This window comes from Marmota monax, unplaced genomic scaffold (genome assembly GCF_021218885.2).
Source record: "Marmota monax isolate L192 unplaced genomic scaffold, Marmota_monax_Labrador192_F-V1.1 WCK01_AAM20220418_F8-fsc00003, whole genome shotgun sequence".
Lineage (NCBI taxonomy): Eukaryota > Metazoa > Chordata > Mammalia > Rodentia > Sciuridae > Marmota > Marmota monax.
The window spans coordinates 8397614-8415644 of record NW_026694084.1 but is presented as its reverse complement, the minus strand read 5'-3'; the positions used below and the strand labels follow the sequence as shown (position 1 = coordinate 8415644).

The following is an 18031-nucleotide window of genomic DNA, read 5'->3' as shown; positions in this document are numbered from 1 at the left end:
TCTTTAATATTGTGTCCTTCTTGTTTCCATTGTTATTTTTATTTATACATTACACTAAGCATTTAGATATCTTCATTTGGTATGTGACAGTGGACCCAAAGGGGAATAAGAACAAGCACATGACAGATTTATATAAGAATTAAAATATCCACTGTCAATTTTCCTACAAAGGATGGATTAAAATTTATAATTGCAACATGGATACTTCCAAATGGAATACTCAACAAACAGAATACACGACAGGATGGAGAAAGAAAAAAACCTAGTATGTGCCAGACATAGTGCCAGAAACTTCTTACACTTAGGTTCATTTAAACCACACAATCCTCCTTTGTAGGTAGTGGCATCACTTTATATTTTTATTTTACCTTACAGATTCTAATTTTATTGACATCTAAACATATTGATAAAACATAAAATTACATGGCAAAATTATAAATTTACCACAAAATAAGCTCCTTTTGTTTTCCATGAACATTAATTTCAGGGTTTTTATTTGGAACATGTTTCCCATATTTTTCATTATAATTACCAAATAAATTCCATAATATGGGGGGTTGTTTATAAATACAACCGACAATCATGAATGATAGAATATAAATAGACAAATCTGAGACTTCTGTAGTATAACTGAACTCTTTAAGGTCCGTTTTTAAATGAACTAATGGTCCTGAAGGAAAAAGGCATCCAAACTCAATTCTGCTTTTAGGACTGAGGCCAAGGAGATTAATTTATCTTCATATATAAGAACTAGCCTCTGTTTAGGGAACAAGTAGACTTGGCAGAATATTCAATGATCTCACCAACAGCCTGGGTAGCATAATAACATTAGGCTGCATGTTTATGGCAAATGATACCACTGATGAATAGCAAGCACACTGCATCCTGACATAGTTCAGTTTTGAAAATCAAAATGCATTCATTAGTCCCATAAAATAGTGATAAATAATACTTTTAAATAATATGAAATAGGAACACAGAATTCATGTATTCATTTTTCTATTCAATATATTTTATTGAGCGTAACTATACAAGATACCCTAAGGAAAATAATAACAAATCAGATATGATCCCTTCCTTTAGAGACATTAACTCTAGGAGGGATACAAGATATAGGCAAATAAAAGAAAAACTGAGGAATAAACGAGGCACAGTGGTGCACGTCTACTTGATAGGCTGAGGTAGGAGAATTGTAAGTTTAAGGCCAGCCTGGGCAATGTAATAAGACCTTTTCTCAAAATAAAAAGTAACAAGAGTTGGATATGTAGTACAGTGGTAGAGTGTCCCTGGCTTCAATCCCCAGTACCAAAAGAAAAAAAAGAGCAAGGAATAGAGTGATAAATAGCATAAAAATCATGACATTAAGTGCTCTAAGGTTTCAGATTTAAGGGCATCAGGTTTAGGCGTGTTGTCTAGGAAGGTGTTCATGAAACAGACAACTTGTTAGTCATTCTTAAAGTGTAGACAGGATTTCAATTGGCAGAGAAAGAAGGGATTCAAAGGAAGAGGAAGTGAGATGTTACAGGTTGGTTTGGGGAATGCCAAATGGGCCAGCTGAATTTGAGCAGAGATCACATCTAAGAGGCTGCAAAGCAAAGCTAGTGGAGTGGTAGTGGAGGCAGTGGCTATGGAGGGCTGTCAAGAGCAGTGTAGCAGGGGGATACACTGATAATTCTTCAGGGAATTATAAAATCCATCTGTTCCTATAAGACCTCAGCAGGATAGATTAGAAGGAAGAGTGATTGAAGGTTGGAAGTCCAGTTAGGAATCTCTTTTAGTGGTACAGGCATTTGTGTATAAAAAAAGGAGCAGAGAGAAGAAAATAAACATTTATTAAAGCTCACCATTTATTAAAGCTAAGGCATTTAGTTAAGAACATTAGTTATAATATTCCATTTGATATTATCTCCTCGAATAATTGTGAAAAGTAGATAACATTAACACTAGTGTTCAATCGAGGAAATGGAGCTCTAATAGAGTTTGCCTTAAGTTACTGAATCAGTTAAAAAAAAAAAAGCTAGGAGATGAAACTTCATATTATTTGCACTACACCCCATTGACAAAGGGCATTCCTTTCTTGAGCTCACTGTAATTTCAGATATTATAGCTGTGCCTCCTGTTTAGACTTCAATAATCACATGTAGTAGGAAAATGATTCCAACAATAGACAGATCCACCTTGAAAGCTGCAATAAGGAGACTCTTCTATACCAAACAACTACAGCGACTTTCCTGCTAGACTGAGCTTTTACATGAACAATAGTTCATCTGTCTCTTGATTCCCAAGAGTAATTCCAGGGTATGGTACTGTATATGCCTAAGAAAAAAAGTTGTTGAATTGAATCAAACCTGTGATTTATGCTATATATTCTGTTCTCAACAGAAGCACCAACAAAATAAAATAGTTTGCATGATTCTAAAATTGCACCTCATGGTTGTTTCCATTGATGAGACTCATTCTAAGTCCCGGGACAAACTCTGCTCCTAGTCAGGAGAATATGGGGACTGTACAAGGAGCTCATCAGCATGGTGTCAGGTCAACCTTGCCTGTTCTACTGTATTGCTTCATCCAAGTTGTTGATTCTGGATCAGGCTCTTTCAATTTTTAGAAGCTATAACCCTGTCTTGCTCCCTTCCTTGCCTAGTATTCTTGTCTTTGAAATCTGTCCCATCTTGGTTCCTGATTTCTTCAACAAACTATGAAACATGGCAATCTGTTGAGACCTTCCAGGTTTCTTTCATGTAGTGCTTTCTTTTCTTATATGCCAAGTTTGCTACCTGGGCCCTTGGACTACCCCAGGTCTGGACTATTCTAGTTGGTCCACAGATATACTTATATACTTTAGATAGCCAATTTAATAGAATTGACATCATAATACTGCTAATAATTAGTTATTAACTTTTACTAATAAATGCATTAATATTTAGCCATAAATCTGAACCTAAAAGTCAGCTGAAAAGAAGCTTTTACATGCTGCTGAAACTTTTATATATCAATATTTTCATCTTGATTGAAAATCTATAGGTATTCTGTGTTTAAAAAATCTAGTAAGAGAGGAAAACTCACAGATACTTCTATTTCATTTGGCAAATATAACCATGAACATATGATTTTGATAGGAAAACAACAAATTTGATAAATTAAGAATCAGAGAGGAGACTGTTGTCATCTTAGTCTGGATTGTTTTGCATATTTGAGTTCACTGGACAATATGAGGGCATGCTTCATTGTTATCGATTAAAAAGATGAACATCTGATCTGACTAAACATTATAATTAAGAATTTAAATAAGATTAATTAAGAATGCAAGAATACCTATATTAATTTGTATTTTGGATTTTTCTGATTTGTATCATTACTCTAATTTGTTAAGTACAGAGCAGTCATTTTTAAAAAAAATATTGGTGAGAACTTTTAAGTATTAGAGGTATGTGATTAAGAAACATAAGTGGCTTATTCTGTAATGATAGAAAAAAGATGAATATATAAGCAAATAAACAAATAAATGCATAAGATAATTTTTTTGGAGGGGGTACCAGGAATTGAACTCAGGGACACTCAACCACTGAGCCACGTCCCCAGTCTTATTTTGTATTTTAATTGTGAGACAGGGTCTCACTGAGCACCTTGCTGTTGCTGAGGCTAGCTTTGAACTTGTGATCCTCCTGCTTCAGTCTCCTGAGCTACTGGGATTACAGAAATGTGCCACCATGCCTGGCTGCATAAGATAATTTTGAACAGCTCCAAAAGCCATGAAGAAAGTAAAGCAAGGTAATAAGATACAGAATTAAGTAGAGCAAGTGGGCTAACCAAGATATGACATTTGAGCTAGTATCTGATTAACAAAGGTTGAGAGTGGTTATGTTCAAAGGTGAGGCAATGGCAAGAGAAAGGACTAAGATTATATGCTCAAGGAGAAAAAGAAGACCAGGATGGCTGGTGCACAGTGAGAAAGAGGAGACTGACCTGACTTCCACTCAGAGAGTAAGACTACAATTCTATTCAAATTATTAGAGGAAGCTTCCAGAAGGTCTTAAATTGTGACGTGATATGACCTACATTTATTTATTTATTTATTTATTTATTATTAGTTACACATGACAATACAATGGTCTTGACAATTCATACATTTGAATCAAATGGAGTATAATTTCTCATTTTTCTGATTGTACAGGTTGTAGAATCACATTGGTCATACAGTCACCTATATACATACAGCAATAATAATGTCTATTTTATTCTGCTGCCCTTCCTTTCCTCCCTTCCCCTCCCCTCCCATCATGACCTACATTTAAAAACATCACTCAAGCTGATATTTGGAAATGCACTACAAATAGTCAAGAATGGAAGTGCACACAGACTAACCAGGAAGTAATTAGGTGGAATAAGGAAAGGTCTTGGAGGTAGAACTGATACGACTTGTTGATGGTTGGATGTGCAGAGTTATGGAAAGAGAGAAATCAAAAATTACTCCCAGAGTTTGAATGGATGGATTTGAGATCCAGTAAAAGATGGAAGACTAAGGGTGAAACATATTTTAGAGAAATTCAGATCAGTAGAATATTAGCAAGTAGAATAATAATATAATATATCCACACTGACATTCACATTAAACTCAGAGAACTAACAAGCAATAAGCATTTCAAAACCATAGGGAATATGATCACTGTTTAGATAATTTTTCTTATTAGGAACAATCAGCCTAACTCAAGTCCCAAGACCATTTTCAGCTCTGGAAATGAAAATTAAAGTTATTGAATTTTGGCCATATGTGGGCATATTTTATTCCAGGGAGAAGTTCTAGAAACTCTAAGGAATCTAAACACAGCAGCTATTAAATGTGTGATGAATTAATGACACCTGCTTGTCCCCTTACAGTAAGACCCTGTAATCTTACACACATCAGAATGAAGAGAAGGATTAGGAACTCTTGAAATTCTCAAGTATTTTGAATCTGAATTACATCATTCCCTTAATTTAAAATTTCTATTGTACATTAGGTGTATGTACACAGTATAAGCATGTGTATTTCTCTATAATATTACTGAACATAAGGAATAAGTATGCTGCAAATCATTCTTAATGAATGATCAACACTTTCCTACACTTTATTTTAAAATGAATAGTTTCTACATTACCTGTAGCACATCACCCAGGTCTGCTGTGCTAATATCTGGATCCTCTGTGGTGTTGAAAGGTACAGGAGTTATTCGTACAAGGGTGAGTACTCTGGGTTCTGGATACCTCCACAACATCATTCCTGGGCTATCTTCTGTTTCATTATAAAACAAGACTTCATAGACACCAGGGAGTTTCAAAGGTTCTGTCAAATGAAAATATAATTCACTGTATGCTTTTAAAAGGGACATGATGGTTTCTTAGAATGAGAAGAAGGTTTTAAGATCAAGAGAAAAGAATAAAAAGAAACCATCTGATCATTTTTATATGGTTTGAGATAGAAAGAAATCAAGACTTCCCTTGAAAGACTGAATGAGAATGCATTATTATTGTACTGTATGTATGAATGTCCTGTACAAGTGATTGATGTGTTGTAATTTAGTAAGTATGCATTTAAACACCCACACATGCACACATACTCTCATACCTACTTACCAGCATCTTGAATGTACTGAAAGTGACCCGTCCGCAGGTCATCTGAACTGTGTTCACTTTTAAAGGCCTGAGTTTTTTCCACAGGAGATGGCATCTGAGGTACTGGTTCAGAAACTAGCACTTCAACATTTCTCTCCTCTTTAAGATATCCATTGAGTAATTCATGAAGGAGGACTAAACAATTCAAATGTTCTTGACCCCAGAAGACCTTTAAAGTGACATGAAAAACTGTGCTGACTTTAAATACAAAGAGTTCTTAAGGGCAATTAGGTGCAATCATATTTAAACTAATGCAAGACAGTAATTATTTTCATTTTATAGTTATTAACAATAAACTAATTTCTAAGAAATAGTTAACTTATAGAATGAGATTCTATTAAGTAAATATAACAACAAAATCAATTATATCATCTATTGTATGAGTAACACATCTTAAATGTTAGATCAATGATGAAATTACATTAATGTGAAGTAATGTTTATAAACTCATTTAGCCATGAGGGCAAAGAAAACTTATTATAGTACAAGAGAAGGTAATGAAGATCCTCTAGGCCAAAGTGCTAATAAAATAGTAATAATAACCTTGTGGAATAGCTTCCTGGATTTTGTCATGAGATTAAATAAACAATTCTGATTATGGGGCTCATTTCTTTGCTCTTTTATACTTCAGAGAAAAAAGAGAGAAGGAACCTGCTTAGTGGTCTTGAACTTGGAAGGCTATCCAACTTCGGTATATAGTAACAATATGCTAATATATGGGATTCCACAGCTCCTTCCTGAGACTATATGCCAGGAGCTACAGAAGAGTTTCAGAACAAGGGGACAAAGAGAGAGAGTTTCCATGTAATGGAGAAGATGAAATTTTCTTTTTCTGCTTTTGAATAATAATATTCTGTGACAGAATACTAGTCATAGTGATTACATCAGAGAATTTAAAATTTCCTTAATGTTAAAATTTCTCTGAATATACTGGGTAAAATCAATATAACTATTAATTCTAAGAGACCCCTGGTCAACACAGAAAAGACAAAAGAACATACAAAATAGAAAATAATAGCCTTATACCTTGTGGGTAAGTTTTAAATACTACACTTAGGTTCTGTTCTTTGGAATTGAGGCATCTCTGAAATGGAAGTAAGAGATACAACACTGTTTACTTTAGTTCTCATCAAAAAGAAATAGAGATGAGTGAAAAGTCAAGGTGGAGAAGAGAACACCATGTCCTGGATTTATGCTGTTAAAAACAGGCACTGACTAGAATGTAGTCATGATATACCTTGATTTTGCTCTTATTTCTGTTTTTAATGTGTAGTTATTTTGCTGCCTTGGAAAAAAGTTAGTAATGTTATTATTCTCTAGAAAGCACTACAAAACTGTATACTTCTCGCTAAATACCTGAAGATTTACAATAGACACTGAAAATCTCCAAAGTAACATAAAGCAATAAGCTACTGGGGTTTCCCAAATCTTACTCTGAGTCAGTAAAACTGGTGAAACTTGAAGCAATACAATTTTCAGATGAAATCAAGAAATTTATGTTTAATATGCCTCCATTACTGACAAATCAGCCATTTCAACCTTCTAGTATTTGAATTTTGTAAGCTTTTTGGATTAAGGCAATTTTAGAGGGCATCGAATCACATAAAGATCAGATTAACATCTATTCAAATATTACCAAGAAATAAGATGGGTACCCATACATTGTGGTATCTAAGGCAAATGCATAAGAAGTTGCAATGTGACTTATAGCAAGTGTTAGTAATCAGCAATCATAATATATAAGAAATCTGTCACCAGGAATGGTTCAACTACTTTGTAGTTATAAAAGTATTTATATTTTAAAAAGTTTCACCCAAAAATTCTACTCCTAATTATGTACCCAAGATAAATGAAAACACAAGTCTACACAAAATGTTAAATGCAAATGTAATATCAGCATTATTTTTAACAGCCCCAAGTAGAAAGATCCCAAATGTCCCTCTCAACTGAAGAATAAGTGGTAAAAAAAAAAAAAGTTCTACAATTGGCCATGGTAATGATCACACAACTCTGAGATGATACTAAGAAACCATTGAATTGCACTCCTTAAATAGGTAAATTATATGGCATGTGGTTATACCTCAATAAAACTGCCAAAAATTTTATAAGATAGCAATCTGATAATACCCTTTTCTCACCCACAAAGGCTTAAAATTTAGTGAAATAGTTCAAAAAAACAAAGGCATCTAAAAATTTATGGGGAAAAAAAGGGTCAATTCCTACTGACCTGTAGCAGACCACCTCTTAAATCGATGGATATTTTTGGTATGGACTGTTTTGGCCCTAGATTGCCACTGTGTTTACACCACTTAGCTTCTAGATTAGTGGTAGCACAAAATGGTCCTATGAGAATCCGACTTCTTTCTCTGAGACTTGTTTTAAGGATAAAATCATTTATGCTGAGTAGAAATGACGATCCAAGAATTATGCCTAAAAAAGAAAAAAGAAAAAAAATGAAAATGGAAAGAGGTACATAATTCTTCCTCGAACCCTCAACAAGAGTTCGGGAAAAGACTGCATGTTTTTAAAGAGTGTTAATTCACCCACTGTCAGAATCTTCTTTTTCAGTTGGCTTTCCAACCACAGTTTCATGCCATTTAAATAGAATTCTAGTTATGAAGCAGGTATACCTCATTCACATTCTTAACAAAGCAATATTTGCCAAAACATTATGATTTTTTCCACAAGTGAGTATTTTAAGTTTTATGAGTAGAGACATTTTCATTAAACTGTGCAAGTTTTTCAAACAGCTATGCTAAGAATAAGAACAGCTGCTTCATTTGTCTATCATTAAAATGATGGGAAAGGGCAATTTTCTGTGATTTCTTACAGCACCAGAGTACAATATATTATTTTGCTAGGCACTCAAAGTTTTTGACTGTCCTATGCTAAAATTCAAAACAATCAAAATATATAACACGTGTTTTCTAAAAAATTTAGTTTAACCCAAACTTCACACATCATAACCACTTGAAGTTTACAAAGTCTTAAAAACAGATAGTGGCAGGTTAGATTTATGAGAAAAACTAAATGCTGTAGTTCAAAGTAAATACACCCAGAAAAGGAATACACTTCAAAATGTAGGTTTTCTTTTGAACTTAAAGTAGGAGTACGGATCAAAACCTTTTCATAAAACTAAGAGTACACTTTTAAGATATTTAGATGCAAACTTAGAGTGGTGAGTTCACTTTCCTTCCAAGGAGCTTATATTCTAAATTGTCATTGTGAATATTGAATTTCACCAGACCAAGTGTGTAATGCACAGGGCTTATTTTTCTAATGCTATTTGATCCTTAAAAAAAGATGAAAGATTAAAAAAACACCTTATGCCCACAACATACACAGTTCATAGTATTCACACTGACTTTTCAATTCCATGGACATTTGAAAACTTCATGAGTGTTGTATGTTCCTACTGTAGAAATGAGATACACAACTTTTAATTCTGCACAGAAGGCATCATACCCAAAAAAGTGTCAGCTTGAAGACTTCTGTTTAAAAACTACTGTGGAAATCAATCTCTTAAATTTTTAAACAAATCTACTGTGCTACTGACACTTTCATTTCTTCACCCAATTATCTTTATTCAAAGTTACATTTCACTTAGACTAAAGGAAAAAATCAGAAAATAAGAGAAATAGAAATAGGTTAAAAAATACTCAAGAATCAAAACCATCTTTATCGATAGGGTTCATAACTTAAGTCATAACTTCCTGAAAACTGCATTACATTTCCTGACTTCTCAACAGTAAATATCTGCTAAATGAAACACATTAATTCATCATCCAGAAATTGTTGTAACAGGATTATAAAAACAGACTTAAGCATGGTGCTTCACACCAGTCAGTAATCCCAGCTACTCAAAAGGTTGAGGCAGGAGGACTGTGAATTAAAGGTCAGCCTGAGTAACTTTGGGAGGCCCTGTCTCAAAAATAAAATAAAAAGGGCTGATGTTATAGTTTAGTGGAAATGTATACCTAGCATGCTTGAGGCCTTGGATTCACTGGCAATTAACAGTATCATGGGGTCCAGGGAAGTATAAGCTTACTCTTCTGACAGAAGATTAATATCTAGAATATATAAAGAACTCAAAAAAGTTAACACTGAAAAAAAATAAATCAAAATGGGCATGAACTAAACAAATATTTCTCAAAAGAATATAAACGGCCAAAAAACATGTAAAAAAGTGTTCCACATCCTTAGCAATCAGGAAAATGCAAATAAAAACTACACTCAGATTTCATCTCATTCCAGTTAGAATGGCAGTCATCAGGAATACAAATAACAATAAAAGCTGGCAAGAATGTGGGGGAAAAGGTACCTCATATATTGTTGTTGGGACTGCAAATTAGTATAATCACTTTGGAAAGCAGTATGGAGAACCCTCAAAATTTTGACCAGGAATGGAGCCACTATATGACCCAGCTATCTTGCTCTTGGTATTTATTTGTTAGAAAGAACTAAAATCAGCATACTACAGCAATACATGCATACCAATGTTCACAGAAGCACAATTCATAATAGCCAAGTTAAGGAACTAGCCCAGGTGCTGGACAACACATGAATGGATAAAGAAAATACACAATAAAGTTTTACTCAGCCCTGAAGAAGATGAAATTATGCCATTTTCAGAAAAATAGATGAAACTAGAGAACATGATGCTAAGTTAAATCAGGCTATCTCAGAAGGTCAAGGGCCAAATGTTTTCTCTTGTATGTGAAAGTGAGAAAGAGCAAGCAAGAGAGCGAGAGTGAGAGAGCGAGATAAAGAGCAAGAAATCGAGAGCAACAGTGAGAAGGAATTTTAAACAAAAGGTGATCTCACAAAAATAGAAGGGACACCAACAGAATAGAGGAAGGGGACTGAGAGGGAGGGAGGAGAGGAAGGCACAGGGAAGTACAGGGAAATGAAATATACCAAATTATGCTATGTGATATATGAATATATCACAATTTTTATCCTGTAGATATGTGTGTGTGTGCGTGTGTGTGTATATATATATATATATATATATATATATATAGTACTAATTGAAAAAATATCTAGTAGTAAGAGGTATATCAGCAGAATAGAGCAAGTGGATGGGGGGAGGTGAGGGAAAAAAAGGGAGCGGGGAATGAAATTCATCAAATTATGTGCATACGGGCTGGGGATGTGGCTCAAGTGGTAATGCGCTTGCCTGGCATGCACAGGGCGCTGGGTTCAATCCTCAGCACCACATAAAATAAAGATGTTGTGTCCTCTGAAAACATTTAAAAAATTCTCTCTCTCTCTCTCTCTAAAAAAAAATTATGTGCATACATACACAAATATGGCATAATAAATCTCATTATTATATATAATTGTAATGTACCCATAAAATTTTTTTTAAAAGGGATGGGGATGCAGCTCAGTGGTAGAGTGCTTACTTGATATGCATGAAGCCCTGGGCTCAATCCCCAGTAATGAAGGGCAAGTTTATGGAATAGTAATTATTTATCAAAGAAAATACAATTAACAGAAAGAGCTGATATTTATCTCTGGAAGTTTCTTTAAGAGTGAGCTCAACAACATTTTTTTCTGATGCACACAGGTGAGTGAGATTATCTTATCTCGCTCTAGAGCAGCTTTCATTTATACAAGAATATTTGTAAGCATATGAAAAAAAATCTTACCTATGCAGACAAACATAATACACACTATATCTTACTACGTTTCTACTGTGTGGAGACTACTTCAAAATACTGATATTGTATATCCAGTTTCTTAGGTTTTGTCTAGAGAACTCTAGTACTGGAATGATAAAATTTGTGTCATCATGTCTTTTATATACTCTGAAAGTTATGTATCTTTTCTCAAAAAGGAATTTAAGTAGGGTTGATGAAAGGAGCTCTTCTTAACCACCTCAAATTATGCAAATATAAGTATTTACTGATGACATTAAGGCAAGAATGAAAAAAATCTTCAGACTTGAATTATTACAAAAACAAATACGAAATGGTGAAAGTTTTTGTGTCACTGTGTGACCTGCTAAACCCATGAACATTTCCCTGTCCTTATATGAATCCTATTTTTATTTACTTTGGGCAGAGAGAATGGGATGGCTGAAATTATCAGGAGGGAAAACATAAAGGTAGCATGTTAGCTTCATATTACTATGATGAAATATCTGAGATAAGTAACTTATAAAGAGAAAAAGATTATTTTGGATCACAGTTTTGGAGGTTCCAGTCCATGACTGATTAGCCCCATTGTTTCGGGCAGATGGTGAGGTGACACATCATTGTGGGAACACCTCATGATCAAGAAGCAAAGAGAAAAAGCAAGAGACTTGAGTTTCAAAATTTCCTCTGAGGACATGCCCCCAATGACCTCCGATAAGGCCCTGACTCCTAAAGATTCACAGCACCCCCCAACAGTGCCAGGCTGGGGAGCAAATCTTTAACACATGGACCTTTGGGGGGCACTTAATGTTCGAACTATGCAAGTAGAAACTGAAATCTCAGGAAAATGTGACAGAATTAGGAAGCCAATGGTTGGTCAACACTTTGGAAGTCTGAAACAACAAGAAAGTGAGCCAGACTCATCTGAGTCCTGAGAAGAGCAGGAGGATGCACAGTATGCCTGAGATAGGGACCTTGTAATTGTGTATTGTGTCAGGCATTGACCCAGCTATTGTTATGTTCCAGACTGGGAACTTGTCACATTTTATAGAATTTCATGTTTGATATTCACTGGAGTTTGGTTTGGTTCAGAGATAAGCATGAAATCCTACAATGAGGTATACTGCTACTTTGGGGAAAATGACCTTTCTTGCTTCTTAATCAACGATACTGGAAGTACTAGATGGTACCAATAATTGGAGCTCAAAGCTGAAGCTGGGTAATGTGGAAGGAGGAAACCTAATGATTGCTGTGGTACCTGAGGACAGCACTGAATTGGCACTTCTCTTTCATGATACTATTTAACTCACTTTTGGTTGTTTTTCTTCCACTTGCCACCCTAAGCATCCCAACTGATGGACATTTTCTAACCAATGGGGTTTTCTTTTCTTTTTTAAATATATTTTTTAGTTGTTGATGGATCTTTATTTGTTTGTATGTGGTGCTGAGAATCAAACCCAGTGCCTTGCGCTTGCTATCCCTGAACCACAACTCTAGCCCCACCAATGGGATTTTCAAGGTAATCCTTAGACTTCTATTCTTCTCTCCCTAATCTATTTCAGTGTACTTCTCTATTCTCATGGCTTTAAAGATAATTTTTTTTTTTTTTGGTGGAGTGTCCACAACCAGACCTATTTTCTTAAACAAGTGCTACTCTATGCTTCTGTGTATAAGACAATTGGACATTCTGCATCACCTTCAGCTTAATATTTATGCATGCATATATTAATTATTGAAACAAAATTCACAGATTATATAATACCTTGGGTATATAAAGAAAAAGTAAATAATTTACAATTTTCTTTTGCATCATATTCTCTCTCAAGTTCTGAGATCTCAGTAAGAACCAGGGGGAAAACAAAGAACATTTACAATACTGACGGTTGGCTGGGTATAGTGACACACACCTATAATTTCAATGACTTGGGAGGCTGAGGCAAGAGTATTGCAAGTTTAAAGCCAGCTTCACCAACTTGGGAAGGCCTTATGTCAAAAAAACAAAATTAAAAGAACTAGGGATATAGTTTAGTGGCAGAGTATCTCTGAGTTCAATACCTAGTGCTCACGTGTGCCGCTGTGCTCACACACACAGAAGATAAAAATACTGATTGCTGAGTACATGAGAACTGTTTCAGAACATGAACATTTCATTGCTTCCATATAAATTCTATTATTTTGAACCTTTTAAAATTTCACTTTATGTGCTATAAATTCTTTTATTCAATATAATTGAGTTGCTGTTCCCTTTTTCTTTCTGATCCCTTTTATTTTTTTCCCCCAATAACCACCCTCAAGCTAACATTTTCTAATCATTTAGTCCTGAAGCTCAGGCCTATTTGCACTATCACAGGCTTGTTTAAACACACTGACAGAACTGAGTATTAGTATTTAACAACTAATAATGCCAGGAGGAAACAGAAAATTGGCACTGCCCAAAGACATCAAGATCTATGACCTACCGATATAAACTGCCCTGCCTGGTTCCTTTTGTCCCCTTTCTTTTCCCACGTGCCATATACCTACAAGGAAATAAGGCAGGGTTCAATTTTGAGCCTACTAGATAAATTCAACTCATCCCCATGTGTTGTCCCTGCCTGCTACACTTACTACACACCCACCTACTAGGACTGCTGCTCAAGGAGGGTACCTGAATATCTGTAGCACCACAAACAGGTTCATCTGCAAGGATAAGCTTTTCAGTTTAAAACACTGTCTTACCTCTTTTTATGAATATTTCCTGCTACACTTCAAAAAGGCTACAGCATAGTAATAGGAAAAGATATTCAAGTGGTTTTAATCTTGGTATAAGTGATCAGTAATAAAGACTGTGGTGATCAATGAATAACAAAGTGGTTATAAATTTCACAAAGGGTCATTTATGGATGGAAGACCAACTTTATACTTTTATCATAAAAATAATCTCTGGGACTCATGACAGGGCTATTAATTCTCCTTTTTCCTTTCTCCCACTCTGAAAGCTGGCCTGTGGGACATCAGCTCTTCCTTTTTGCTTTTTTCGTTAGGAAACATAACTAAATATCTTCCTTGGGATAAAATAAACCTTATTTCACTGCACACATAAACTTGGGGCCACAGACAATTCACTGGATACTTGCACATTTAAAATCTGGTATAAATGGCAAGAGAACTTGAGTTAAGGTATGTGTTGTTCTTTCCAGTGGAGTAATGCATTGTTGGACAAAAAAACATCACAAATAAAAGTTATAGAGCTATCTTACCAATGGAACATGGGGAAAGGCTGAATAATTTTGTAAGGTTCTTTCTGATAAAATGTTTATATTTGTTCTGGCTGTAGGTACACAGGCATTTGAAGTGCTATTCTTGACGTTTTCTTTACTTTTAATTGTCCCCTCTAAATTTCCAAAAATTAGAAAGAGGGAGGAAAAATAAAAAAAGAAATGATGCAAAAGTTTAAGATGTAAAATTATCATTTACCCTTTGAAAGCTTTTATACTTACTTGATTATGAATCCAGTCATTTTTTAAAACTTCAAATTCTGAAATAAATTTTAGGTTTTTACCAAGCTTCCCTTAATATCTCACATCAAACTAGAGTGTATTTCTTTCTCAAAAGCCAGTAATTTAACAGTAATACAATACTACTAATTTATGCAAAACTCTGATTTGCATGAGTTTCTCCTCTAAAGTCTTTTTTTTTTTCCCCCTGTCCCAGGATCCCATGTTGTATTCAGCAACTGTGTGATCAGGTCATCTTGACCAAGGACATAACCTCTTCTCTCTACCTCCTTTCATTCAGCAGAATGGTTTTCTGCTAGATATTTCCACTGGCCTCTTTCAAAAATCTGTGTTTATATTTTTAATTTCAGTTTTAGAAAACTAATGGCATATATTTAATTAAACTCAATGAGGTGTAGCAACATTGAGAAGTAACTTCAGAAACAACTAGTGTGATAAATAGAATCTTGCTTTGTTTGCATACTGGCATATTTTTCATTGAGTATAAAAATCTCAAGGAACAAATAGTTTCATGACCTTTAAAATACTCCTTCAGAAGACTAATAAATGCAAACCATTTGTTTTGGAAAATATTTACAAAACGCTGCCAGCCTCACATCATCAGTACACACTAGACTCTCTAAGTAAGGCTCTTATTTTCTACATGCTGACTGAGCAAAATGCAATCTAAATCAAGCTTCTGTATATCATTAGAAAGAGTACTCAGTGACAACATGTGCTAGCAAAGCCTATCCAGGTATTTTTTTTATCCAGCTGGAAGCAATCTTAGGCTACTAGAAAATCAGCAAGCATGTGTTAGAAACATACAGAAGCTGATTTGCATAGAGATGCCTCAAAGAGGAGAAATTTTTTTTAACTATGATCCATAAAGATGTGACCAATCCTTCAAAAATAAAATCTTTCAATTTCTAGTTCATTCCAATAAACACTCTGAAGACATAAAAATGACACTTGGGTGTTGTAACCACGAAAAAACCTCCAGCTCCCCAATCAGAATGCTTAAGTTGATCTGATAATATTCAATTCAATTTGTAATAAGCTTATACAAATATATTGTATGTTAATATAGCAAACTAAAATACAGGATATAATTGATATATAGAACAAAACATAACAGAACATGTTTCAATGGAGTCTGATGTGAGCTATAAGAGAAGCCAGTGCTCTCCAACAAAGTAACTTAAAAGTCATAAAATGATAGCCAAATTGGGTGGCCCACTTACTAGTGTCTCTTTTTCAAAGTATTTAATGACTTATCCTAGGCAGGACTTCCAGTGTTCTTAGGGACTTTTACCCAGTCCTCACTGTTTAGTAAAAGCTGAGATTCCTAGTCTAATCCAGGCCTCATGTTTTGGATGTAAGAAAATGGAAAAATAACTAGAAGGCAGAAGAGGAATTGATTCATAGGGCTGTTCAGAGTATTAGATGACATAATCTGTGCAGAGAATCCTACATATTGTCAGTTTATCAGAAAAACAGAACTTGATTGGACCATGCAGTTATGTTTTTAAAAAATGCAGTCGCATATCTAACTGCATATTGGAGAGCATATAACAACCTTCTTACAGAGAAAATAACAGTAAATACATATTTGAAAAGCTTTGAGATAAATGCAGTAGCTGGTTAATTTAATTACATGAAAAAACTGCTACTAAATCAAACTTTCTTGGTCAGTGATATGGATAGAATTGGTATAAATCTAATGTTGAAAGCAAAATGATTTGCTAAGTAATTTACTACAATGGCTTAGAAAATGATCTTGATCTACATACCCAGTTTTAAAAACATGGATATAATAGAAATACCAGAAATCAGAAGTTCACTTTATTTTAGAATAACCCTGGACAGCCTGGGCATGATGGTTCACAACTGTAATCCCAGCTACTCAGGAGGTTGAGGCAGGAAGATGGCAAGTTGGAGGCAAGCCAGGGAAACTCAGCAAAACCCTGTCTCAAAATAAAAAATAGAACGGGCTGGGGATATAGCTCAGTGTAGAGCAACCCTGGGTTCAATCCATGATACGCGCCCCCACCCCAATGATCCTTGGACAAATGCTTACTCTCTCTACTTCACTCAACAAGGCAATTAACACTAGCCCAGTGGGCTTTAGCTCCTTGACACTTAGGTGGCCCATGAGATAATTTTAGTATCTTGAAGAGCATTGAAATCATGAGTCTGACACTGGGCTGTGGAATGAATAAATATTTTTATCTTTAGCTACAATCGTATCAGATTGATACAGTTGGCTATCCTAAATTCAATGCGTTTAGGTCTATGGAAGAAAAGGATAGAAAGTGCTCTTGATAAAGTATTGCCTTTAAGATAAGTTTTAGCTAAAAAATTTACTTTTCTATGACTTTAGCATTCAAATGTTGTGACTCTGTTGCGGGAAGGGAAAGAAGATAAAGGCCAGTATTTACTAAACACTTAATTTGTGCCAACCAATATGTAGGATTCTCTGCACAGATTATGTCATCTAATACTCTGAACAGCCCTATGAATCAATCCTGCCTTCATCTGGGAGATGAGTTACACAGTTGTTTCTGCCACAATCTACTAGCCAGTAAGTAGCAGGGCCGGGATGCAGACTGTCAGCCTCCTTCAAGTACTATGTTGCTTTATAAAAACTATGACTCTTAGTTTGCTCTTAGTAGTTTCATTTACCAAGTGGTAACAGGGTTGTAAATAAATGTTTGTTCCTGTCTACAGCTCTCTTGCACAGTCTTGCTGTGCTATGTCAATTTAGCCACAGGTCCAGGGGACCAGCTAGGGTATAAAAGAACATCTCAGATGTTTTTTCAGTCACTCATTACTGCCAGGGTTGCTTTGCCAGCAACTTTCTTAGCAAATAGCCTACTGGCTTCTGTGGATAAGAGGGCAATTTGCTGTGACCACAGGCAAAACTAAATGCTGCCACAAATGCAGGAGAGTGATAGATACAGATTTACTTCTAACCGTCTCTTTTTCCACAGTCCTGGGTTGGGGCTCTAACAATATGTGTTCATTTCACTGAATACTAACTAATAGGTGCTATCATTAGGATGTAAAGATGAGGCTACCAAGATAAAGGTCTCTAGTTCTTAATTATTATCGCTGAAACCTCTCCAAAGACATTGTACACCGTGAGATAGTCTCATGTTAATTGATAACACTTTTGTTTTCTCAAAGGCTTTTTATTCTACTGTCCAAGAACATTGTTTTAATGTCTGTATATAAAATGTATATCACTTGTTTTTTTAT

The 18031-nt window shown here is 35.0% G+C and overlaps 1 protein-coding gene across 8 annotated transcripts in view; it reads right to left on the bottom strand.

Moving 5' to 3' along the window:
• Vps13b (vacuolar protein sorting 13 homolog B) overlaps positions 1 to 18031 on the bottom strand; it is a 756023-nt gene that overhangs the window by 134937 nt on the left and 603055 nt on the right. For 7 of the 8 annotated variants that reach the window (XM_046464889.2, XM_046464891.2, XM_046464888.2 and 4 more), the window contains 3 exons: positions 7880 to 8082; positions 5614 to 5821; positions 5139 to 5323 (listed from right to left, as the gene is read on the bottom strand). In XM_046464889.2, the coding sequence (XP_046320845.1) occupies positions 5139 to 5323; positions 5614 to 5821; positions 7880 to 8082 (596 nt within the window). Of the gene's footprint in view, positions 1 to 5138; positions 5324 to 5613; positions 5822 to 7879; positions 8083 to 13727; positions 13814 to 18031 lie in introns of those variants that run through there. The other variant, XM_058585635.1, reaches the window with a different exon arrangement.